Source organism: Octopus sinensis, linkage group LG12 (assembly GCF_006345805.1).
Source record: "Octopus sinensis linkage group LG12, ASM634580v1, whole genome shotgun sequence".
Classification (NCBI taxonomy): Eukaryota; Metazoa; Mollusca; class Cephalopoda; order Octopoda; family Octopodidae; genus Octopus; species Octopus sinensis.
The window spans coordinates 50717118-50743549 of NC_043008.1; the positions used below are offsets into that span (position 1 = coordinate 50717118).

Below are 26432 nucleotides of genomic sequence, written 5' to 3' on the forward strand. Positions count from 1 at the left end.
TAATTTCTCTTTTTATTGCTATCAATTCATAAAATTTCTAAATATTATATTCAGATTACTTCTACATTCAAAATTGCATGACTTATAATAATCTTATAGAATTATTCTATTCTATTAATTTTCTTTTTTCAAAGAAATATTTTATAATGTAATCTTAAAAATGATCAAATTATTATTATAGATACAACTCATATCTGTCAACCGACTGAAGTTGATAAATAACAATGGATTGAATTACTATTTTTTTTCTGAAGAACTGGTGTTTCCATGCAAGCATCTACATAATGATTACAGCACAACATACAAGCATTCACTAGTGAAACATATGTAAAGATATGTAATTGTTATAATCAGAAAATAACCTAAATCTTGTGTTTTATTCAACTCTCAGATACATATAAATATATATAAATAAATAATTAAAGCATAGCTACTTTCATTGGGACTAATTATTACAAATAGTTATTATCTTAAATTAATTGATGAGTCCCATAATTAAATAATGTTAACCTGTGTAAGCGTACTAATGAGATTCGTTATATTCTAATAAATAAGTGAATTTATCCCTGTGCCTGCATTACTTTTTTACCTTTTTTTAAAATATTTCTTAGTGTTTTGATCTTTTTGTTTCAGGTGAAAGTTGTTGAGAAATATTTCTCTAACCATTTATTAACACCAGACAATGCAAGACTCATATTCCAAACTCTGCAACATGGTCTTGAATATGCTCGGGTAAGTGGGTCACCTGTTGTCGCTCTTTATTTAACCTTTGACCAGCTCAGACTGAATGATATTCAAGCCATTACCTCTTAGCTTTTATTTCGGCACAGTGTATCTAGGACCATATTGTGTAATTTGTCCTCACCTCATATTCACTCAGTTTCGGAAAGAATCCAAAATTTGGATGGGTTCTGTAAAATAAATAACTTTTTTTGTTACTAGGTGCAGGCATGGTTGGGTGGTTAAAGAAGTCTGCTTCTCAACTATGTGGTTTTGGGTTCAGTCCCACTGAAGGCCACCTTGAGCTATAGTCAAGTACCAACCAGTGCTTTGTGTATAAATCTGTTCTCTGTTGTTGTTTAACACCAAATTAACTTTGACTGAATAGACTTGTGGTCAAAAGTATTTCAGCTACGACAACACATCATCCTTCATATCTTGCATATCGTGGTTTCCATTATTTGTATGGTTGGATTTGAGGGACAATTGGTTTATATTTCTAGCAGGTCAAGCAACCTCATAGACATGGTGAGGTACAACATTGTAGCTGACAAGGGTGGTGTTAACATGTAGGAAAGCACTTAAGGTGTTTCTTCTTTGAATCCCTACATGAAGTACAAATCTTCATTGGTTCCCGTCTCCCTTGGTCCAATATATTGAAGAAGTTTGCTTCAGATTTATTGATAATTGATTCCTAATATTATTGTTTTCTTTAATTTATCTTCGACAGACGGAGCAGTATAAAATCATACATGCAGTTTTGGTGAACTCAGAAAGCAGGGATGCTGCTATAGGGCTGTTAGAGAAGTTTATTGATGGAAATTCCAAGAAATCTCAAATTCAGGTATTGATCTGTTCAGTGATTTTATTATAGAATTACATTTGTCTGATTTTGTTTTGCGGGGCTGAGGGGGGAAAATATTTCTTTGTGTTTGTTTTAGAGGGTACAGATTATTCTAAAGAAATGTTCATTAGTTTTTAGAAACAAACTGTTAAATAAATATTTTGGCAACCAATAAATTAATAAATCATCCATCCATACATACAAACATGGTACATAGTTGCATAACACACACATACACACACACACAGACAGACATGCACACACAAGGAGACAGAGGTGCATACTTATGCAAACACACGCTCACACACATACATAGAAAATACACAAACACGAATATGCAAGCACATGAATATACAGGATACATACATACATACAGATGCACACACACACATATACATACATACACATACATACATACATACATATATCATGAGTCTAACACCTTAACCATTTGACCACATGCCTTCACTCACTCACACACATGCACGCCGCGCGCACACACACACACACACACACTCTTGTATACACACCCACTGTGTGGGTTTGAAATTTTTTTTTTCTTTATTTTGTGAATACCTTAAATTTGTTAATTACAGGTTGATGAGAGATATGTTGCCGGAGATGGTTTCATGCTCAATCTTCTCACAGTTCTTCAGATGCTGGCTATAAAGATCTCTTTGGATAAGGTAAGATTTTGCAGATGCTAAATAACGATGGTGAATGAATGAATCTCTCTCATCCCTTTGAGTCCTACGACTCAAGGCCAGTTACTCAGTTTGCAGTGGCATAAAAGGGACTCAGCACACAATATTCACTTTGAAGGGGACACCAGTCCGTTGCAGTGTTACTCATTCACAGCTGAGTGAACTGGAGCATTGTGAAATGAAGTGTCTTGCTCAAGAACACAACACACTGCCTGCTCTGGAAATTGAAACCATGAGCTTGTGATTTTGAGCACAACATCTTAACCACGAGACCATGTACCTATTAATCTGGCTGGATTCAGCAACGAAAATAGTGAAACCCCATTCCTTTTTATTTCTACCCAATACGCATGTGTGCAAGTGTGAAAATGTGCGTAAATGCACACATGTGCAAGCATACTTGGGAAACATACCAGTAATGTAGAACAGTCTAGATTACTTAGAAAAGATAGAAATAAAAAGGTGCGGGGTTTTCAAGATTTTTCTTGTTCAATATAGCCAGATTAATAGGAATGTGACCTATTGATCCCTGGTATGTTTGCACGTGTGCATTTATGCACATTTTCACACTTTTAATATAAATAAAAAAGGAAAGTGTTTTCTTGTTTTAGTTTGCTGAAACATCATTAGAAATCTCCAAATTGCAACCATTTGGCTTCAGGTTCAATCCCACTGTGTGGCACTTAGGGTAGATGTCTTCTTCTATAGTTGTGGACTGACCAAAGCCTTGTGAGTGGATTTGGTAAACAAACTGAGAGATGCCTGTCATGTATAAATACATTGGCTGCTTATTTCTCTGAGTTTATTCAAGTGATTTGCACACCTGTGATGAAACTGCAATAAGGGTCCATATCCACCATCCATGCAGTGTAAAGAGAGGGATTGCTCAGTGCCTAAAACATCGAGCAATGAATATAAGTAGCGATCGTGATACCCACCTTAATCATTAGTCATCAAAATTATTTTATACCTTAATCATTAGTCATCAATATTGTTTTATATCTTTGTGATTAGTCATCAGTATTGTTTTATACCTAAGTCATTAGTCATCAATGCTGCTTCTATTTCAGGTGGACCTATATTATCCTTACCATCCAAACTGCAGAGTTGATATCTCATCTGAAAGTTGTATGAAATGTACATCTCAGGAGAGCGAGGAATGGCGCACAGAACTGGGTAAGTGGGGAATTACTCGGCTGGCATCATTGGATTAAAATATTAAATTTTAATCTGCTTTAATCTGAGTTGACTTTTGATTGTAAGTTCCAGAAATATTTTAGAGGTTAATTTAACAACTAGATTTCCCTACTAAAATTCAACTTGTCTCTCGTTAAGTTCATTTGTCTTGCAGTTGCCTTCTAGAAATGTTAAATTTTAAGGAATAATGAAGATACATATTATTTGCATATATTAATATATATTAAGGTACCAGTTTTATATTATATTTGTTTGAATATTTTTCAGCTAAAACTAAAAATTGGCAAGATCCTAAATTTTCTACAGAATGTTTCTTTTTGACATTACACTGCCATCACATTTCCATCCTGCCACTTTCGAGGAAATACCAACGCCATCTAGTTATTATAAGGAATTTGAATCGAGCCATCGAAGAGTTGGAGTCGAGCGAGGCTCAGTGGAAAGATTCACCGGTAGCCTCTCGAAATAAAGAATCTCTAGAAAAATGGAAAGCTCAAGTAAAAGTGAGTGGATCTCTTCCTGTTTTTTTTTTAGGGGGGGTGTCTCTTTATTTTCTTACCCCTTTCTCCTCTCTTTTGTAAAAAATAAAAATAAAAAACAAATAAAAAGGAAAAGAACAACCCCGTTCTTGGATGCATTCTCTTTTGGAATTGGTGTTCTTTAAAGCTTGGATCCAATCAGAAAGAGCATCTGTCTTGTAAACCACTCTTTATCATCTTAGGAAAGGAAAGCACCTATTAATGCAGCCCTCTCATGGGTGTGTGACGTTTTGGTACAGCTGTTTCGGTGCTGCCTGTTTTGGCATCACTGATTCAATGCTGACTTATTTGACATCATCTCACTCTAACGTTTCTCTTGTTCTTTTCCTCTCTCTCTCTCTTTCTCTTTCTCCCCCTCCCCACCCTCTATCTCTCCCACTCGCCCTCCTTCCTCTCTCCTCCATGTGTGTGAGCATATTTTCTTGTGTACAAATGAGATGGAAAGTGTTTGTCTCTCTATTCCCCTCTCTGTATATTTCTGCATATCCATTCAAGTGTGTGTGTGTGTGTGTGTGTGTGTGTGTGTTTACTTTCAGTGCCATTATATACAATCACAAAAACAGGCTGAATGTCCAGTCAGCCTGCCAAAATCTTCAGTGTCCAAACAACTGTACCCACTTGGCTCATTCCCATCCTCCTACACAGTTTTAAAAAGACCTGTTGTCATGGCTGCACTGTCTTTTATACATAGGTCTGCTCAATCCTGAGGCTAAACAGCAACTGTTTAGTCAATCTAGCTAGGAAAACTATTTGGAATGGAATTAAGTTGTTGTTTCATCCCGAATTAGTCCTGTTGACTCATCTTATTTTCAAAGATATCTCAGTCATAATTATTTCACCTTTTCTGTTTTTTCAGATAGGGGCTCCACAGGCATTGCTGTCTGGTTAAAAAGATCACTTTGCAATTACGTGGTTCTGGGTTCATTCAGTTCCACTGTGTGGCACCTTGAGCAAAGAGACCTTTACCTTAGCTTCAGGTGGACATGTCTCTTGTGAGTGAGGTTTGGTAGAAGTGTGTGTGTGTGAAGGTACATGGCTTGCGGTTAGTGGTGTTACCTCAATAAACTTGACCTGACGTAGAAATGGGGATGTTAAAATGATGATAAAATGTTGATAATCTGTTTTTAGTATATTTGTATTTGTTTAATGTATTTATTTTTCTTTTGTGATTTGCAGAAATTACAAAAGAGTAAGCTTTGTGCCAATGCTGGCCTCTTGGATGAATCTCTCTTAAGACGGTGTTTGCAGTTCTATGGCGTCGTAGCTGATTATTTATTGAAAATGGCAGATCCCGAGAATGAAGGGTAAGAAATACTGGCACCGGCAGCCGTACCGTTTGTTTTCTCATTCTTTAGTCTCCGAAGAAACAAGAATTTGTGTGTACACACCGTTGCACATGTACGAAATATTCTATACATAATGCAGATTGATATTGGGTGCTAGCTAAATAGGAGACACGTATTAGACTAAAAGAACATTTCCGAAAATTTGTGTAGGCCCAGGCATGGTTAATAGGCATAGGTTGTGGCTATATGGTTAGTAGTTTGCTTCCTAATCACATGTTCATGGGTTCAGTCTCAGTGTGTGGCACCTTGGGCATGGGTCTTTTACTATAGCCTTGGAAGAAACTAAGCCTTTGTGAGTAAATTTGGTAGACAGAATCTGAAAGAAGCTTGTGAGTGTGTGTGTGTGTGTGTATATATATTTGTGTGTGTATATATTTGTGTGTGTATATATTTGTGTGTGTGTATATTTGTGTGTGTGTGTGTGTGTGTGTATTTGTGTGTGTGTGTGTGTGTGTGTATTTATGTGTGTGTGTATTTGTGTGTGTGCGTGTATTTATGTATTTGTGTGTGTGTGTGTGTGTGTATGTGTGTGTCCTTGTCCATATTTTGTGCAAACATGTCTATGGGGGAAATATTAACCTTACATGGAAACAGGTGAGGGTTGGTGATGAGAAGTACATCCTAAACACCTGTTAATATATATATATATATATATATGTGTGTGTATATGTTTGTGTGTCTGTGTTTGTCTCCCCAACATCGCTTGACAACCGATGCTGGTGTGTTTACATCCCCGTAACTTAGCGGTTCGGCAAAAGAGACCAATAGAATAAGTACTTACATAAGGCTTACAAAGAATAAGTTCTGGTGTCGATTTGTTCGACTAAAGGCGGTGCTCCCGCATGGCCACAGCCAATTGACTGAAACAAGTAGAAGAGTAATGTTCCAAACACCAGTTTAATGATGGTAAAAGTTACTTTACTAAATTCTTCGTTATTTAAAAAATTAATTGAAACAAAGGCAGAGTGCCTTACCAGAAAAATGGTAATAAATGGGTTAATGATGTCATCATATTTTAGTTACTGTAAATTTTGTTTAATTCTCTAATTATGTCTCTCTTTTTTTTCTTTTCTTCTTTCCAGCAACAACTTACCTCTGCCCCAAGTCACTGAGAAGGCATTTGCTGCACTTCCAGAGTTTTATTTGGAAGATATTGCAGATTTCCTCTTATTTGTGCTGCAGTAAGTGTTCCCTAATATTCCATAACCTCAGACATCCATCTCTGACTACAGCTATTCTTTCTTTGTTATGTTTAAGGCTATTCATTTTGTGGCGTTGAGGGGACATGACTAACCATGACTCCACAAATGTGTGTGTGTATATTTATTGATTTGCGTCAATGTAATCAAATGTTCCCTTGAAGAACTGTTGTAGATCAGCATCTAAATTGCACTGTTTTCACTCACTGCAGAGGATGCGAATGGTACAACTGAAACGTATGTAGGAAATAAATGGCAAAAACTGCATCCTGTATCTATCATATTTTCCCCCATAGTTGTTATATCAGTTGTTTGTCATAAACAGTAATACTTTTAAGGACAGTAGCAACCACATCACTGTAGAGCAAAATGGAGAGTTCCATTTTAAGAAAACAACAATAAAAGGTGGTTAATTACAATTGTGAGGAGAATTCTGACTGGAAGAGGAGGAAAAGAATATATTTCATTATTTTGGAGTAAAGGATAAGATACTGTGAGAGGCTGTGTGGTAAGAAGGTAGCTTTGCAACCACATGGTTTCAGATTCAGTCCCACTGTGTGGCACCCTGGGCAAGTGTCTTCTACTATAGCGCCAGGCTGACCAAAGCCTTGTGAAGGTATTTAGTAGGCAGAAACTGGAAGGTGGCGAGCTGGCAGAAACTTTAGCACACCAGGCGAAATGCTTAGTGGTATTTCGTTGGCCACTACGTTCTGAGTTCAAATTCCACCGAGGTTGACTTTGCCTTTCATCCTTTCGGGGGTCGATTAAATAAGTACCAGTTACGCACTGGGGTCGATGTAATCGACTTAATTCGTTTATCTGTCCTTGTTTGACCTCTCTGTGGGCAGTAAAGAAATAAGAAACTGAAAGAAGCCTGTCATGTGTGTGTGTGTGTGTGTATATATATATATATATATATATATATATATATATACACACATCTGTATATATTGTATGTGCGTGTGTGTCTCCTTGCCTTGACACCATGTGATAATGGTAAACAAATGTCACTGTAATGCAAGCGGTATCCTCAATATTCTGTGAAAACATTTGATTTTGGTGAAATATTACCTTGCTTGGAAATGGCGGAAGATTGGTGACAGGAAGGGTATCTGGCCTTATGAAATCTGCCTCAATAAATTTCACCTGGCCCATGCGAGCATGGAAAAGTAAGCATTAAAATGATGATGGTGATGATGAAGGCTGAATGTTTGTGATGGGCCTGTGATTGAGTTAAGAGGTAAGTTGAAAAGTGAGGGATTTTCAGTTGAACAGGGGAATCAGTAAGGTAGTTTTTCTAACCTAGAGGATGTAAAACTCTGTTTTTTATTTCTCACTAATTTCTCTCTTGTCAACATTTCCTTGAAAAAGGTCTCTGTCTGAAACAGTGGATTTCCCACTCCCTTTGGCAAGTTCACTCGACCATTTTTTATTGATTTTTCTATGTGTTTGCTCACACACACACATATATATCAAGGGGTTGCTGACACCCCCCTGGCTTTAAGAGTATTGTGAAAGGCTTGGCTGGCGGCCTAACCTTCCAACTTCTTTTACAAGGCTTAGAAAAACAGAAGGACCACTGCAATAAGTTTGTGAATCTGAGAAGGGAATACATTGCATAAAATCATAGTTATCTGACCCTTCTGTATTTCCTTTTACCCAAAGCCAGGAACTTTTCAGCACCCCCTCGTGTGTGTATGTATGTATATATATATATATTGGAGTAGATGAAACAAAGGCGACTGAAGAAGGGGAATTTTCCTTGTGTTATTTGTCCTGTACTCTATTTTTTCGTTGTTTAAGAAAAATGTCCATTTCCTTGGTTTTGTGTTTATGTTTTCGTTTCTCATTGTGTTCGACGTTTTTTTGGTGTCCTGTACCCATATCATCATCATCATCATCATCATCATCATCGTTTAACGTCCGTTTTCCGCGCTAGCACGGGTTGGACGGTTTCGACCGGGGTCTGGGGAGCTCGGGACTGCCCCAGGCTCCAGTCTAGTCTGGCAGTGTTTCTACAGCTGGATGCCCTTCCTAACGCCAACCACTCCGCGAGTGTAGTGGGTGTTTTTTACGTGCCACCTGCACAGGTGCCAGAGGGGTCTGGCATCGGCCACGTTCGGATGGTGCTTTTTATGTGGGGGGGGGGGTGCAGAAATATAGGGAAGCACCAGTGGGGAGGGGTGGTTCAGAGAAATGATGACAGGTTCTAGGCAAGTAGAACGTAGGATATCGAGAGAGGGGTAATGCATGGTGAAATAGCGTATTGAAGAGGGGGGTTCGAAGAGTAGACACCTATAATGGTGGTGGGAGAAGCGACAGGTACGTACATATATGTATGTATATATTGCATATGTTTTATTATTTATTAATTATATATATATATATATATATATATATATATATATATATATTTATGTTTATTTTATTCTGTTTTATTTTCCAGTTACAAGTCAGAAGTTTTAGGCAGTGATCCAAGTGTTAATCAGCTTGTACGTATGTTGATAGTGTTTGTCTGCAGCCCCAGTTACTTCAACAACCCTTATCTTGTCGCTAAGCTTGTTGAAGTACTTTTTGTGATCAGCCCTAATTTCCAGCCTCGTACTGCTAAACTCAGTGAGATGCTATTGTCTCACCCACTTGCCCTCAACTATATGGTTCCTGCTTTGATGCAGTTCTATACTGGTAAGTACAAACCCATAGCTGCAAACATGTACCCTGGTAGAGGTTGCTACTATACACAAGCATTGCTATACTGTTTACATACCTGGGTAGGTTCTATTACTGCTACACTCATACTGTAATATATACACCCAGGTAGGTCCAGCTACTACACAATTACATAGTTCCACACTACATATCTGGGTAGGTGTTACTACTACACTCACACATGGCTATTTGATAAAGTATATACCCGGGTAGGCGTTCTTACTACTCGTATACCTGACTATACTATAACACTGTGTAACAAAATTTATTTATTTTTCTTTTTGTCTTTGGTCAGTAAGTGTTGCTTTCTATTTGCTTCTATCAAGAAATCAGAGGAAATGTTTTTGTGGCCTGGACATCAATGTTTTCAAAACTGACCTATTTTCCATTACATTTCAGACAGATTCAGTGCTAAGATGCTGAAGCAGAAATATCATTATAGCATATACGCTGCTCAATACCACAGATTTGCTTGTCAGTTGCTTGACCTTAACCAGTTGAGCATGTCCCTTAGTGGCTGACGATATGTGCTTCTCTGATGATGAGCAGGAGTAGTGGGGGAGCATCATAGCCACGTGTTTAGAGGGATTTTCGGGGTTTGAATAAATATAACAAAAGCAAAGTCCGAAGGAAATATTAGCCATTTTAAATACTTTCTAGGGGTAAGCAAAAAAAATCGTGTTACACAGTGTAATAGATATCAGAACAGGTCCTGCTATTATACACATACATGGCTGGCTGTACTACAACATACACCTGGTACTACTACACAACTATTCTGTTTACATGTCTAAGTAGGTGTTGCTACTACACATACTGCTATGAGTACATACCTGGGCAGGTGCTCCCACATCACATATACGTGACTGTCATCATCATCGTTTAACGTTTGCTTTCCATGCTAGCATGGGTTGGATGGTTTGATTGAGGCCTGGCTTGCCAAAAGGCTACACCATGTTCCAATCTGATCTGGCAAGGTTTGTACAGCTGGATGCCCTTCCTAATGCCAACCACTCCAAAAGTGTAGTGGGTGCTTTTTACATGCCAGTCAGGCAGCATTGATATTGACCACGCTTGAATGATGTGATTATGTAGATACTCCCTTAAAGGTAGAATTCCTGCCACTCTGGAATGGTTGAGACCTCTAGAATTCTGTTGGACACATTATGGATACATTATGGGAGTCAGTGTGTTGTTGAGCTTCAGCTTAATCCAGGTCATGCAAACCTATGATTAAAAACATTCCAGATGTGACAGTCCCATCTTTTATTCAGACAGTGTGTCCTAAAACTACATTGTCCAGTGTGCTTTTCTTTTCCTTAACCCTTTTACTGCAGAAATCAGATACATCCCTTCAGAAATTTCATTGCCCATAACTGTGTAAAGCAGTTTTATGTATCAGCTTATTTTTTATTGAAAAAGCAGTGCCACATAAAAGCAATAAAGCCAGTGCTGTGTAAAAACAGTCAGTACACACTCTCAGAGTGGTTGGCATTAGGAAGGGCACCCAGCTGTAGAAACTATGCCAAAACAGATATGGAGCCTGAACAGCCCTTCAGTAGGTCAGCTCCTGCTTAACCATCCAACCAAGGCCAGCTTAGAAAACGGACGTTAAGTAATGATTGTGGTGGTGGTCATACTTGAGATGACTTTTTGTTGAGAAATGTCAAGTTTAATGAGGCAATGTGACTTAGAGAAATCACCAGTTCTATTCTTATTTTTAGCAGATATTTAACATCATTACTGGAATAACCATGAAATTTAATTTCGCAGTTTAAAGCTTATATATGGTGGGATGTTATGTGAGAGGAATTTAGTTGGTATTTCTAGCAGGTTTAGTACCCTCCTTAGAAATTCCCTAATTAGCCGTCATTATTCTGTTTACATGTGGTGATTATTTAACCCTTTCGTTACCAACCCAGCTGAAACCGGCTCTGGCTCTGTAGTACAAATGTCTTGTTTTCATAAGTTTTGAATTAAAATCTTCCACCAAACCTTAGTCACAATTTATGTTCCTAACACTAGCTGAATAGTAACTAAATTATTTTACTAAATTCTTTGTTATATTTAAAATTAATTGAAAGAAACACAGAACATCTCTAAATAAATATAGTAACGAAAGGGTTAAATGTGTTTTTAATTGCTTCAAATGTCTTGTCAGTGTGTCTTTGCATAATGGTTAAATTTCCTTCTTTTCTTCCTTCCTTCAGATATTGAAACTACTGGCGCTAGCAGTGAATTCTATGACAAATTCACGATACGTTATCATATTAGTATCATTTTCAAAACCATGTGGATGATTCCATCTCACCAGAAGAAAATAATTGAAGAAGCTCAGTGAGTTTTTCATTTTATTGTTCAACAGCTCTTAGATTGGGGTTCTTGGTGAATGTCAGGTTTGGGTAAATCATTGCACAGGGGTGGCTGTGTGGTAAGGAGTTTGCTTCCTAACCACTTGGTCCCAGGTTCACTCCCTTGGCATGGTGCCTCGAGCAAGTGTCTACTACTGTAACCCTGAGCCAACCAAATCCTTTAGAGTGGATTTGGTGGACGGAAACTGAAAGAAGCCTAGTGTGTGTATGGATTTGGTAGGTGGAAACTAAAAGAAGCCTAGTGTGTGTGTGTGTGTAGATTTGGTAGATGGAAACTGAAAGAAGCCTAGCGTGTGTGTGTGGATTTGGAGGACGGAAACTGAAAGAAGCCTAGCATGTGTGTGTGTGCATGCAGTGCACTGTCTCCTTGCCTTGACATTATGTAAAATGAGTGTTGCTGTCATGCCACTGGTGTCCTTCATTTTTCATCTTCCATGAAAAGATGTCTTGGTCATGGGGAAAATATTACCCTGTTTGGAAACAGGTGAGGGTAGAAAGTGCATCCAGCAGTAGAAAATCTTCCTCAACAAATTCTGTCTGACCCAGGCATTTTCAATTCCCACAATTTTTGTTTTCACTCCACCTTATATTGTACATAGTATTTAAATTCTGCTCCTTGGTGAGAAATCAGGTGATGCTACTCAATGACTATCAGATGTTGTAGATGCTGCCCTGTAATTTACATTTGAATGTTGATCAGTAGTAAAAGAGAATGTCAGTGGTATCAAAATATTTGAAAGAAAAAATGGATTTAAATATTTTTATCCCTTTCATTACCAACCTGGCTGAAACCAGCTCTGAGTACAAATATCTTGTTTTCATAAGTTTTGAATTAAAATCTTTCACCAAACCTTAGTCACGATTTATGCTCCTAACACTAGCTTAATGATAACTAAGTTATTTTACTAAATTCTTTGTTATATTTAAAATTAATTGACAGAAACACAGAGCATCTCAAAATAAATACGGTAACAAAAGGGTTAAACAGTTTTATGACATTTTGAAATGTCATAATGTCAGATGTTGCTTAATTGATTTGCTCTTGAAAGGCTTCTTGAGATGAATCTAAGAACTGGGTGAGCTGTAATTCTTTGATCCTCTCAGCTACCAATTTATTGTATGTAGTTTGATAAGTTTCTCACTAATTAATTGAACTGTTGTTTTGATTGTTGTTTTGTTATCTTTGTGATTTATTAACAGGAAAGGCAAGCAATTTGTGAAGTTTGTCAATATGTTGATGAATGATACAACATTCCTACTCGATGAAAGTTTGGACTGTTTAAAACGGATCCACGAGATGCAAGAATTCCAGGATAACGAAGCGGAATGGGATGCTTTGTCACGGGTACGTATCACCACTAGCATTGGCGCCATGATGAGGACCACCACCATCACCGTCATCACAAACACTCATTTCCACTTCCACCCCATCATCACCATGACCACCACCACCACCATCATCGTTACTCCTATCCTCATCGCTGAATGGCTTGATATTATAATGTTGTCCCATTTCTTGTTCTTTGTTTTGAACCTTTATTTTCAAAAATATTTTATGTCAATCTAAGAGGGACTTGCAAAATTGTTAGCCCACCAGGCAATATGCTAAGCGGCATTTTGTCTGTCTTTAGCTTTTGGCTTCAAATGCACCGAGGTTGTCTTTGCCTTTCATCCTTTCCAAGTTGATAGAATAAGGTGCCATTTGAGTACTGGGGTCAATGTAATTGACTCATTCCCTCTCTACTGAAATTGCTGGCCTTGTGCTAGAATTTGAAACCAGTATTTTTTTATCGATCTCGGTCGATCGTGACATTTTGAGAAACGCTTATGTAGAAAACACACACACACATCCATCATTATCATCATCATTTAATGTGTTTTCCATGTTGGTATCAGTTGGATGGTTTGACAGGAACCTACATGCCCTGAGCTCCAATGTGTGTGCTTTGGCATGGATTCTTGCCAATCCAGAACAGCCAACCACTACCCACTTTTATGCACTCTTCCTGATAATGAAACAATTAATTTTTTTAAGCAATATCTCTGTAAAACATTTTCTATGAACACCTCATTGAAGTGATATTTGTGTTTTTTTTTTTCTTCTTAGGAGGAGCAAAATTCTCGTCAGAGGCAGCTTTCTATGGACGAACGACAGTGCAAGTCCTACCTCACTTTAGCAACGGAGACTGTGGAAATGTTTCATTATCTCACCGAACAAATCATTGGACCATTTCTCATGCCTGTAAATTATTCTTTTACATCGGTTCTTTATATGTTAAAGAAACATAGATTTCAAGAATTCCAGGAATGTTTTTTTTATTTTTGCCATTTTTTTGTCTTCTTTTTGGGTCGACCAAAACTTAGAATAAAATTTGGTAGACAGAAACTGTCAGTCCCATTGGACGTACATGTATGTGTACACACGTATCAGCATGGAACAAACAAGTATTAGTACTTTGAATAAAGTAAAAAAATCGAGTACTTTGTTCTATATGAGTTCCTTTATGCTCCAGTGACTGACATTTTGTTTTCACTTCTGTTTTTCCATGCTAGCATGGGTTTGATGAATGTATTATTGAGGCGTTGTTTTACAGCCGGATGTCCTTCCTTTTGCTAATCTTTACTTGTTTTTCAAATGAGGGATCTCTTATTTCTCATAAGTCAAGGATAAGAAAGCAATAAATGATTTGTTGACAGGGAAAACGGTGACAGCATCAATTCTTGTCACTCGTGACATTTTGAGAAACACACACACACATCCTCATCATCATTTAATGTGTTTTTCATGCTGGTATCAGTTGGATGTGTAGCCAATACCAACCAATCAGAGTAGTGGACACAACGGGTCCAGATAGCTGCCAAAGGCTAGCTGTTATCTGCTACGCTCAAATGTACATATATATAATAAAGGGGAGAGTGTCTGCTACAGATATAGCATACACTCAAGTGAAATTCCTCTCCCTTTATTATATATACGTACAGATTGTTTGACAGGAATCTACATGCCCCTGAGCTCCAGTGTGTGCTTTGATATGGTTTCTGTGGCTAGATACTCTTCCTGATAACCATTTCACTGAGTGTCCTGTCAGCCTTATATACTGGTTGGTATATAAAATTGCTTACCCCTGTTAAAGATTGTGATCTCTGGAGCAGCCATATTGGATTTCTGCAGTAAAAGGTTTAAAACAAAGAAAAATCTGTTCAGGTCCCTGCTTGGAATCAAACTCGGAATCTTAGGGTTAGTAGCCCGTGCTTGGGGAAACTCGGAATCTTGGGGTTTAGTAGCACTACACCATATGCCTGTGGGCATATGGCGTAGTGGTTAAGAGCGCAGGCTACTAACCTCAAGATTCCAAGTTTGATTCCAAGCAGTGACCTGAAGAATAACAACAACAATAATAATAATAATAACATCGAAAAAAATACCTTAGGAATGAGAACCCAGGTTCGAAATTTCCCCAAGACACCTGATGAAGGCTGGAGGGTTTATCAGCAGAAATGTTGTGTTAACAACAAACAAGATGAGGACGAATATCCATCAAATGTAAATAATGTAAATAATGTACATAATTCCTCATCTCTTAAAGAAAAATCTGTTGTTTGAAACTCTCTTTTGATCTTGTCTATCTCAATACCAGTAAACTTAGATATTGTCATCAGTTTTGCCCTTTCAAGGAAGCTTTTTTTTTGTTTGTTAGTTTTTAAAGAGCCGAAGCCAGTGCCGGCCGAAGCCAGTGCCGGCCGAAGCCAGTGCCGACCGAAGCCAGTGCCGGCCGAAGCCAGTGCCGGCCGAAGCCAGTGCCGGCCGAAGCCAGTGCCGGCCGAAGCCAGTGCCGGCCGAAGCCAGTGCCGGCCGAAGCCAGTGCCGGCCGAAGCCAGTGCCGCCTCGACTGGCTTCCGTGCAGGTGGCACGTAAAAAGCACCCACTACACTCACGGAGTGGTTGGCGTTAGGAAGGGCATCCAGCTGCAGAAACATTGCCAGATAAGACCGGAGCCTGGTGCAGCCTTCTGGCTTCCCAGATCCCCGGTCGAACCGTCCAACCCATGCTAGCATGGAGAACGGACGTTAAACAATGATAATGATGACAAACTAATTATGCTGTGAACCATTTCAGTAATTACTAAACTCGTTTTTTTTTCATATTAAACTAGGAATTAGCAGACAGACTTGCTGCTATGTTGAACTTCAACCTCCAACAACTGTGTGGCTCCAAATGTAAAAACTTGAAAGTGAAAAATCCTGACAAATATGGCTGGGAACCGAAAAAGTTACTTGACCGGCTGACTGATATCTATCTTCACTTAGATTCAAGTGATGAATTTGCAGCAGCTATTGCTAATGATGAGGTAAGCAATCTCTGCCCAGCCCTCTGGCCCTCTCGGTCCATATGTCTGTCTGTCTGTCCGTCCGTTTGTCTGGCCATCTGTCTCTCTCTGCTTGTCTGTCTGTCTGTCTCTGCTTGTCTGTCTGTCTGTCTGTCTGTCTCCGCTTGTCTGTCCATCTCTGCTTGTCTGTCTGTCTGTCCCTCTCTGCTTGTCTGTCTGTCTGTCCCTCTCTGCTGTCTGTCTGTCTGTCCCTCTCTGCTTGTCTGTCTGTCTGTCCCTCTCTGCTTGTCTGTCTGTCTGTCTGTCCCTCTCTGCTTGTCTGTCTGTCTGTCCCTCTCTCTGCTTGTCTGTCTGTCTGTCCCTCTCTGCTTGTCTGTCTGTCTGTCTGTCCCTCTCTCTGCTTGTCTGTCTGTCTGTCCCTCTCTGCTTGTCTGTCTGTCTGTCCCTCTCTGCTTGTCTGTCTGTCTGTCCTCTCTGCTTGTCTGTCCTGTCTGTCCTCTCTGCTTGTCTGTCTGTCTGTCTGTCCCTCTCTGCTTGTCTGTCTGTCTGTCCCTCTCTGCTTGTCTGTCTGTCTGTCCCTCTCTGCTTGTCTGTCTGTCTGTCTGTCCCTCTCTGCTTGTCTGTCTGTCTGTCCCTCTCTGCTTGTCTGTCTGTCTGTCCCTCTCTGCTTGTCTGTCTGTCTGTCCCTCTCTGCTTGTCTGTCTGTCTGTCCCTCTCTGCTTGTCTGTCTGTCTGTCCCTCTCTGCTTGTCTGTCTGTTTGTCCCTCTCTGCTTGTCTGTCTGTCTGTCCCTCTCTGCTTGTCTGTCTGTTTGTCCCTCTCTACTTGTCTGTCTGTTTGTCCCTCTCTGCTTGTCTGTCTGTTTGTCCCTCTCTACTTGTCTGTCTGTCTGTCCCTCTCTGCTTGTCTGTCTGTCCCTCTCTGCTTGTCTGTCTGTCTGTCTGTCCCTCTCTGCTGTCTGTCTGTCTGTCTGTCCCTCTCTGCTTGTCTGTCTGTCTGTCCCTCTCTGCTTGTCTGTCTGTCTGTCCCTCTTTGCTTGTCTGTCTGTCTGTCTGTCTGTCCCTCTCTGCTTGTCTGTCTGTATGTCCCTCTCTGCTTGTCTGTCTGTCTGTCCCTCTTTGCTTGTCTGTCTGTCTGTCTGTCCCTCTCTGCTTGTCTGTCTGTCTGTCCCTCTCTGCTTGTCTGTCTGTCTGTCCCTCTCTGCTTGTCTGTCTGTCTGTCTGTCCCTCTCTGCTTGTCTGTCTGTCTGTCTGTCCCTCTCTTCTTGTCTGTCTGTCTGTCCCTCTCTGCTTGTCTGTCTGGAAGAGGGTATTTATTTTCCAATTGTTGTTGTTCTTTATCACCTTTTTTTGTCTCAGTTCCCTTGACCTATGACCATTCCATCTTAATATGTCTATGTCTACATTATCCAATATCTTTTTTTTTTTCTAAAATGAACGTAGTGCATGCTTTGAGGTAAATTTAGCTGCTACTTCTTGCAAGTTACACTATTACAAAGTTGCTTCCCAGATGGCTCATAGTGTGATATTCTCTCTCTCTCTTTCTCTCTCTCTCTAAATTTTTTGATTGGTATATATCAGATTACATTGTGTCTCTTCACATTGTACAAATAATTCCATTGTAATTATCTCCCCTTACTGGTAGCTTGCATGGTATGGTTGGAGTACTTGAAGTAATTGTATCTATGGCTTAGTGTTCCCTACTCATACCACCAAGATACTCAATACCATGCAAACTAGAGCTAGCAGGGTTATGTAACCTTCATGAAAAAGGACGTGAAAGTTCAAACTAGGGAGCATGTGGTCAGGATTTTAATCCTGAGAAAAAGTTTGGAAATTTTTCTGATTTTAGTTAATTTCTTAAGAAAATGTCACTATTGCATCATGGGAGAATGTGTTGTTCTTTTGAGCTCAGGTTTGATCTAGTTGACTTATGATTAAGACATCCTGGTCATGACCATCCTGTGTGCTTTTATTCAGACACAGTATATCTAGTGTGAAGGCATGTGGCCTACTGGATAGGGTGTTGCACTTGTGATCACAAGATCATGGTTTCTGTTCCTGCCTGGGCAGTGTATTTTTTTTTGTATTTTTTGTGTGCAAAACCCTTCATTCCAATTGCTTTAGTCCATTCTATTATAAATGAAGAACCCTACAATGGACTGGCAGCCTCTTCAAGAGGAATGTTGTGATCTTGGTCTCTTATATGCTGTGGAGACCAGATAACCTGTCTTGTGAGTCTAAGGACCCAAGACAGCATTGTTCAGTATATCTCGTACACACATTCGAGTGTGTCCTTCTTGCTTTAAGACAACAGGGTGTGATTTGAGGGAGATTTGTGTGCTATGTTCTCTGTGTGTGTGTGTATATGCGTGGTGTTTATCTTTAATTGAAAGTGTTTCTCTTCCAGCGTTCCTATCGTAAAATATTGTTCGATGACGCCATATCCAGAATACAGAGAGCTCGTATCAAAACTGACCGAGATATTGAACAATTTCGCAAACTACAAGAAAAAGTCGAGGCAATTGTTGTGCAGAAGCAACGAGCAGAAATTGATTTTGGAGAAATCCCAGATGAATTTAAAGGTGACACATTCTTGCTCTTCTCTCTCTCTGTCTGTCTGTCTCTCTGTTTCTCTCTCTGTCAGTCTGTCTGTCTCTCTCTCTCTCTCTCTCTGTTTCTCTCTCTCTCTGTCTCTTTCTCTTTCTCTCTGTCTCTCTCTGTTTCTGTCTCTCTGTTTCTGTCTGTCTGTCTGTCTCTCTCTGTTTCTCTCTCTGTGTCTGTCTCTCTCTCTCTCTCTCTGTCTGTCTCTTTCTCTCTCTTTCTCTCTGTGTCTGTCTCTCTCTCTCTCTCTGTGTCTCTCTCTCTCTCTGTGTCTCACTCTCTGTGTCTCTCTCTCTGTGTCTGCCAGTCTATCTCTCTCTGTCTGTCTCCCCCACACTCTGTTTACAACTCTCTCTCTCTTTTATTACTCCTCCCTTACTCTATCTCCAAGACTGGCAATCATTGCTTTATATTTTATGGATTTTTGATTTACGTTCTTGTGTTCTTCTCTTGTAGATCCATTGATGGATACATTAATGAACGATCCAGTGCTTCTACCAAGTGGAACCATTATGGATCGACCAATTATTCTCAGACACTTGTTAAATTCCCAGACAGACCCATTTAACAGACAGGTACTAACCGAAGAGCAACTTGTTCCAGGTAAATGGATTCTGGTTTGTTTATTTAGGTTGTTTGAATAAACTTGTGATAGATTACAGCTGGAAGATGATTACCAATTAGGATTCGGTTATTTTAACATTGTTGCATCACATTTTATTCCTCGTTGGAAAGTTGAATCAGTCGTACCAAGATTTGAACTCACCAAATTTCTTAAGATCTCCAGAAGTCATTTGTGATATCTCAAATAGCAGTAATTAGCTGTGACCTCTTATAGAACAGCAGTTAGCTGTGATGTCTTATATAGCAGTGGTCAGCTGTGACATGTCATATCTAACAGTAGTTAGCTGCAATGTGTGATGTCTTATATAACAGTATTTAGCTGTGGCATGTCTTACATAGAAGTATGAGTAAACCCCCCCCCCACCGTCCAATGGATGGTGCTGAATCATATCTGCTGAATAAAAAGCAATCAGTATTTTCTTTTCATTAAAAAATAATTAAGCATGCCTTTATTTCAATAAAATTTTTGGTTTTGTTAAATGAAGTTAAGGCAAAAAAAAAAAAACTTCTTGAGAAACCAAATAGTCTTTCCTTCCTTCATGCCAAGTTTGAAGAAAATATCTCTTTTGCATCTTACTTTTTTGGTCTCTTAAATATTCTGCATTTTGTGGCATTATTTCAGCCAGTTGGCTTTTTTTGCACAAACTGCACATGCATTTCTCGTGTATGCATAGTATCGATCGCAACAGCTGATGTACTTGCACAAACAAATGCACGTTCCCACGGCTTTATCGATCGTATTCTCACTTGGAATCGATTTTTGTAATTTTTTCAAGACTTATACACGCCCTGATACTGTCGGTATCTATATATCAAATTTGAGCGCAATCGGATGGAGGATGCCCGAGATCCTAGAAGACACACACACAGACAGACAACGGATTTTATATAATAGATTTAACTGTGACATGTGACATCTTCATCATCATTCATCATCATCATCATCGTTTAATGTCCGCTTTCCATGCTAGCATGGGTTGGAAGATTTGACTGAGGACTGGCAAGCCAGATGGCTGCACCAGGTTCCAATCTTGATCTGACAGTTTCTACAGCTGGATGCCCTTCCTAACGCTAACCACTCCGAGAGTGTAGTGGGTGCTTTTTACGTGCCTCCGGCATGGGGGCCAGTTAGGTGGTACTGGCAACGACCTCACTCAAATCTTTTTACACATGCCACCAGCACAGGTGTCAGTAAGGTGACGTTGGTAACGATCACGCTCGAATGGTGCCCTTTTACATGCCACTGGCACGGAAGCCAGTTGGCTGCTCTTGCAACGATCACGCTTGGATGGTGGTCTTGGCACCCAACTAGCACGGGCACAAGTGCCAGTAAGGCGACGCTGGTAACGATCACACATGAATGGTGCCTTTTATGTGCCACTTGCATGGAAGCCGGTTAGCTGCTCTGTCAACGATCACGCTCGTATGGTGCTCTTTGCACCCCGCTACTACGGATGCCAGTCATCAAATGTGATTTTGATTTCACTTGCCCCAACAGGTCATCATAGTAATTAGTTCTCATCTTTTATTACATTTGTCAGCTATGATGTGTTATTACAGATGCCATCCTCTGTTGTTAGCTGTGATATATTTATGTCAGTTTTGTTAACTGTTTCTTTCTTTCTTTCTTTCTTTCTGCTTTCGTAGCTACACATCTGAAAGAAAAAATACAGACTTGGATGGCACACAAGCTGAACAGCAAGAAGAGTGACCCCTGACTTGTTTTATATTGATGTTTTGGGTCTTTTTTTCTGGAAAATAACATCTGTTGCAGTGGCCTCATCTATTGTGTTTTCTTGTTTCTCACTATCAGTGACTTGTGTTGCCATGGATTTGTGTGTGTGTGTGTGTGTGTGTGCGTGTGCGGATGTGTGCTTGTGTGTGCGGATGTGTGAGTGCACGCGCGCACAGTTTACAAAACTGGTGTCTATATGCATTGTGTATGTAAGGGAATTTCACCTTGTTTTTTTAATGCATAGAAGTATGCATGCCTGCATGTGCGTGTGTATGCGTGTGCACTCAACTCCATACACACGTGTCCAACTACCAAATATTTCTCTCTCCTCTCTTTTCTCTCTCTCTCTCTCTTTTGCTCTCCACCCACAACACCTACCTCATAACGTAAATGCAATGTTGCACTTATGTAGAGAGGTGTACCACTACAAATTCCTCGGTTTCCTTCCTCTTTTCCTCCTCATCTTCCTCCTTCCTCCTTTTTCCTCCTCTCCTTTTGCCTTCTCTTTCTCTCTTCCACTAAGACTTCGCCTCACATACTGTGATATCTGCAAGGGTCACATGCCATGGTCACTGCTAACAGGACTCAACTGCAGTCTTTCCTGGGGTGTTCGTCTTCGTTCATTCACGTGATAATAATAATAATAATAATAAAAAGCCTATAACATATAGCTGAGATGAATTTAAGAAAAAGAAAGAAAAGCAAAAACAAAAACAGACAAACCAAACAAACAAAAAAACCCAGCAAACCAACCAACCAACCAACAAAATGAAATGAAAACAAAATGTTTTAAATTATTCCAGTTATTGGATACTTATTAATAAATGACTTGTAATAAATTTTCAAACCTCAACCATGCGAGTAGTTGTATAGCTTTATTTCTCTCACCTGACCTTTGCACTTTGTCAACTTTCCTCCTCCTCCGCTTCCTCCTCTGCTTCCTCCCTTTATATGCTTTTTTTTTCTTTTCTGATTCATAGAGTATATGCATGCTTATTATGTGTATATATATGTGTGTGTGTGTGTGTGTGTGTGTTATATATCATTGTCATTATTATTTAATTTCTGTCTTCCGTGCTGGCATGGGTGGAATGGTTTGACAGGAACCAATGAACAAGAGGACAGTGCCAAGCTTCAGTCTCTACTTTGGTATGGTTTCTACAGCTGAATGCCCTTCCAAATGCCAGCCACCTTATAGAGTGTACTGGTTGCTTATTTCAGTTTCTGTCTTCCAAGTCCACTCAAAAAGCATTGGTCTATAATAGAAAAGACTTGCCCAAGGTGCTGCTTCTTGGCAACACCTGCACCATTCTATATTTAAGAGATGAGGAATTATGTACATTATTTACATTTGATGGATATTTGTCCTCATCTTGTTTGTTGTTAACACGTTTCGGCTGATATACCCTCCAGCCTTCATCAGGTGTCTTGGGGAAATTTTGAACCTAGGTTCTCATTCCTAAGGTATTTTTTGATGTTGTTGTTATTATTATTATTATTATTATCATTATTATTATTATTCAGGTCACTGCCTGGAATCGAACTCGGAATCTTGGGGTTAGTGGCCTGCGCTCTTAACCACTACGCCATATGCCCATAGCGTCATGGTTAAGAGCGCGGGCTATTAACCCCAAGTTTCCGAGTTCGATTCCAGGCAGTGACCTGAATAATAATAATATCAAAAAATACCTTAGGAATGAGAACCCAGGGTCGAAATTTCCCCAATACATCTGATGAAGGCTGGAGGGTATATCAGCCGAAACATTGTGTTAACAACAAACAAGATGAGGACAAATATCCGTCAAATGTAAATAATGACCATCTGCACCTTGCTGCAAGATTGTGGCCCACAACTTGGGACACATTGGTGGGTCTACCATTTGTTCAGTGATACGTATTCAGTTGTTTGATCTGTTGAATGTCTAACTCATGAACCCTAATGAAATACACTGCCTTTGTTTCAATAAATTTGTAAAATAATGGAATTAAGTAAAATATTCGAGTCATTATGGAACATAGATTTTCTAATTTTGGCACAAGGCCAAGAATTCCGAGGGTGAGGATTACCCTTGTACTTTGGTACATTATGTTGTCAGGCCTTAACCCTTTTGTTACGGTATTTATTTTGAGATGGTCTGTGTTTCTTTTAATTACTTTAGATATAACAAAGAATTTAGTAAAATAACTTAGTTATCATTAAACTAGTGTTAGGAATATAAATTGTGACTAAGGTTTGGTGGTATATTCTAATGCAAAACTTATGAAAACAAGACATTTGTACTACAGAGCCAGAGCCGGTTTTGGCCAGGTTGGTAAAGAAAGGGTTAAAGGACAAAAGGTAAAGTTGAGCTTGGCTGGGATTGAACTAAAAACCTAAAGAGTTGGAACAAATGTTGTTTAGTAATTCATCTGATAGAGTAACAATTCTGTCAGTTCACCCACCTTTGTTTGGAACAGGAATTAACATGGACTTTTGGTGGAAGGTTTTAACTTAGATCAAGAAGTTTGGATTACAGAACCAAGGGTAGAGTGAGGCAGTTTGGTATGAAAAGGGTTGAATTTGTGTTTATATGATTTCTTTACTACCCACAAGGGGCTAAACACTGAGGGGACGAACAAGGATAGACAAACGGATTAAGACGGTTACATCGATCCCAGTGCGTAACTGGTACTTAATTTATCGATCCCGAAAGGATGAAAGGCAAAGTCGACCTCGGCGGAATTTGAACTCAGAACGTAGCGGCAGATGAAATACCGCAAAACATTTCGTCTGGTGTGCTAATGGTTCTGCCAGCTCGCTGCCTTTTATGTTTATATAATTATATAATTTATGTTTATATGATTTGTTTCAGTCATTGGATTGCAGCCCCTGTAGGGACAATTCCTTGAGTTTAGTCAACTAGATTGCCTTTAATACTTGTTTAAAGTCAGGTACTAATTCTTTCAACATTTTTTTCTTGTAAATTAAGGTACAGAGACATAAACAAACCAACACTGGATATGAATATGTAGAGTTCACTAAACAGGACAATAACAAAAAATTTATATTCATTTGTTTGTTTATCATACATTTTTTGAGCAAGGAATTCTTATTCCACAGGTCTTTTGAAATTGTCATGTGATCCGGCAGAGTGCCAACTCAGAACGTCAGCATCATCACTGTTTTGTTGAAGCAGTGACAAAACTAGAATCTCAACTTTTCACCTCCACCATTTTATACATATATATCATCATCATCATTTAGCATCCGTCTTCCATGCTAGCATGGGTTGGACGGTTCGATCGGGGTCTGGGAAGTCAGGAGGCTGTACCAGGCTCCAGTCTGATCTGATATATATGTGTGTTTGTGTGAAGGTGTGTGGCTTAGTGGTTAGGGCATTTGACTCACAATTGTAAGTTCATGAGTTCAGTTCCTGACGACATGTGTCCTTAAGAAGGAAACTTTATTTCACGTTGCTCCACTCCACTCAGCTGGCAAAAGTGAGTTGTACTTGTATTGCAAAGGGCCGGCCTTGTCACACTGTGTCATGCTGAATCTCCCTGAGAACTATGTTGAGGGGATGTGTCTGTGGAGTGCTCAGCCACTTCATGTTAATTTCACGAGCAAGCTGTTCTGTTGAATGTAACAGCTGGGGTCCTTGTTGCAACCGATAGCGCTCCATATATATATATATATATATATATGTGATGGCGCATGGCTCAGTGGTTAGAGTGTTGAGCTTACGATCGTGAGGTTGTGAGTTCGAATCCCAGACTGAGCTGCATGTTGTATTCTTAAGCAAGACACTTTATTTCACGTTGCTCCAGTTCACTCAGCTGTAGAAATGAGTTGTGACATCACTGGTGCCAAGCTGTATCGGCCCCTTTGCCTTTCCTTTGGATTACACTGGTAGCGTGGAGAGGGGAGGCTGGTATGCATGGGTGACTGCTGGTCTTCCATAAACAACCTTGCCTGGACTTGTGTCTAGGAGGGTAACTTACTAGGTGCAATCCCATGACCAGTCATGACTGAAGGGGCTCTCAGCATATATATGTGTATAAATAGATAAAAATCATCATCCAAAATCTGTTTTTCATGCTGGAATGGATGGTTTGACTGGATCTGGTAAGTCCAGAGGATGCACCATCTTCCTTTGTCAGCTTTGGTATGGTTCCTACAGCTGGATGTCCTTCCTAACACCAACCACTTTACAGAGTGTACTGGGTGCTTTTTTACATGCTACCAGCACTGGTATCAATTCTGTTGTAGTGGACAGGGTGCTAAAATACACACACAAACTGACAGAGCAGTTGCCTCATCTTGTGAGATAACCATCTTGCATTATGATGGAGAGACATCTGAACATCACTGGATTTAAGTGACAAAAGCTTGTACAACACCTGCAGCTCACTCGGTTGCCACAATAGGTTCCAGTGACAAGAAAAGCAATATGACTAGTACTGTGACCTTTGTCAGCCCCATAGATGGTGCCTTGAGAAGTATTGCTGTTCTGGGTCAGAATGGACCTAGGAGCTGTGGTATTAAGGGGTGACTCCATGCTCCCTACAATTCCAGAATTCCCAAACTGGAGCCCTCACCACCAGATGCAGTTTAATGTGAGACCTAGGATACCAAATTCCCTCGAAACATTGATGGGCTTGGGGCTCTACTAGAAGACACTTGCCCATGATGTGCAGTGGGACTGAACCAAAAATTCTTGTTAAGAAAACAGCTTAGCCAACCATGAACAAAGCCTGTGGCTATATATATATATATATATATAAAATTGTTAAAGACGACAACAAATGTTAAGGCAAGACAAACATCTCAAGTCACAGACATTATTATTATTGGAAAAATTCAAAGTCTTACAGCTGTTTCTGGGATATCCCCGAGAATGTGATACTCCGTCATCAGAGACAAATAGGGAAAATGAGAAGGGTCTAGATTAATGAAATGACATCATAGAGGACAGGAGGAGAGGAAGAAAGAAGCGAAGAAGCATGAAATTTCACAGGCAAGCTGTTCTGTTGATTGCATTAGCAGAGGCCCTTGCTGCTGTAACTGACAGAGCGCTCCATATATATATATATATATATATATATATTTACACATACATACATATATAAAATTAGATGATAGATAAAAATCATCACCCAAAATCTGTTTTTCATGCTATGCTATGCCATGCTATGCTATGCTGTGCTGTGCTGAGCTATAAAGAGATAGAGAGAGGTATAGAGGGATAGAGATATAGCTAGATGCAAATATAGAGATAGATATAACTATGAGGAAGATCAGACAGCTGTTGAGTTGTCCTCAGAAGCTGGTTATGATTTCATTGCGAGGTTTTTGGAAACGAAAGGGGAAAGGGCCAAAGTGGAATCAAAAAATGAGGCCAGTAATAAAGAGGTTGAGTCAAGTGTGAAAACCCAACTAGACCAGTCCACAGAGAACTGTACTAGGGAACTAGGGAACAATGAAACAAATGCTTAAAGTGACTTTAAACAAGCTCCCCCCAAAATGGTAGAAT

General features: G+C 39.6%; 1 protein-coding gene across 2 annotated transcripts in view; it reads left to right on the plus strand.

The window, feature by feature from the left end:
• Window positions 1–21776, plus strand: part of LOC115217961 (ubiquitin conjugation factor E4 B) — a 90745-nt gene extending 68969 nt beyond the window's left edge. For both annotated transcript variants that reach the window (XM_036507962.1, XM_029787681.2), the window contains 15 exons: window positions 634–732; window positions 1451–1564; window positions 2161–2250; window positions 3339–3444; window positions 3733–3968; window positions 5181–5308; window positions 6433–6531; window positions 8996–9234; window positions 11469–11595; window positions 12831–12975; window positions 13738–13872; window positions 15785–15979; window positions 18367–18541; window positions 19017–19163; window positions 20832–21776. In XM_036507962.1, the coding sequence (XP_036363855.1) occupies window positions 634–732; window positions 1451–1564; window positions 2161–2250; window positions 3339–3444; window positions 3733–3968; window positions 5181–5308; window positions 6433–6531; window positions 8996–9234; window positions 11469–11595; window positions 12831–12975; window positions 13738–13872; window positions 15785–15979; window positions 18367–18541; window positions 19017–19163; window positions 20832–20902 (2106 nt within the window). In that variant the 3' untranslated portion in view covers window positions 20903–21776. The remainder of the gene's footprint in view (window positions 1–633; window positions 733–1450; window positions 1565–2160; window positions 2251–3338; window positions 3445–3732; window positions 3969–5180; window positions 5309–6432; window positions 6532–8995; window positions 9235–11468; window positions 11596–12830; window positions 12976–13737; window positions 13873–15784; window positions 15980–18366; window positions 18542–19016; window positions 19164–20831) is intronic.
• The last annotated feature ends 4656 nt before the right edge of the window (window positions 21777–26432 follow it).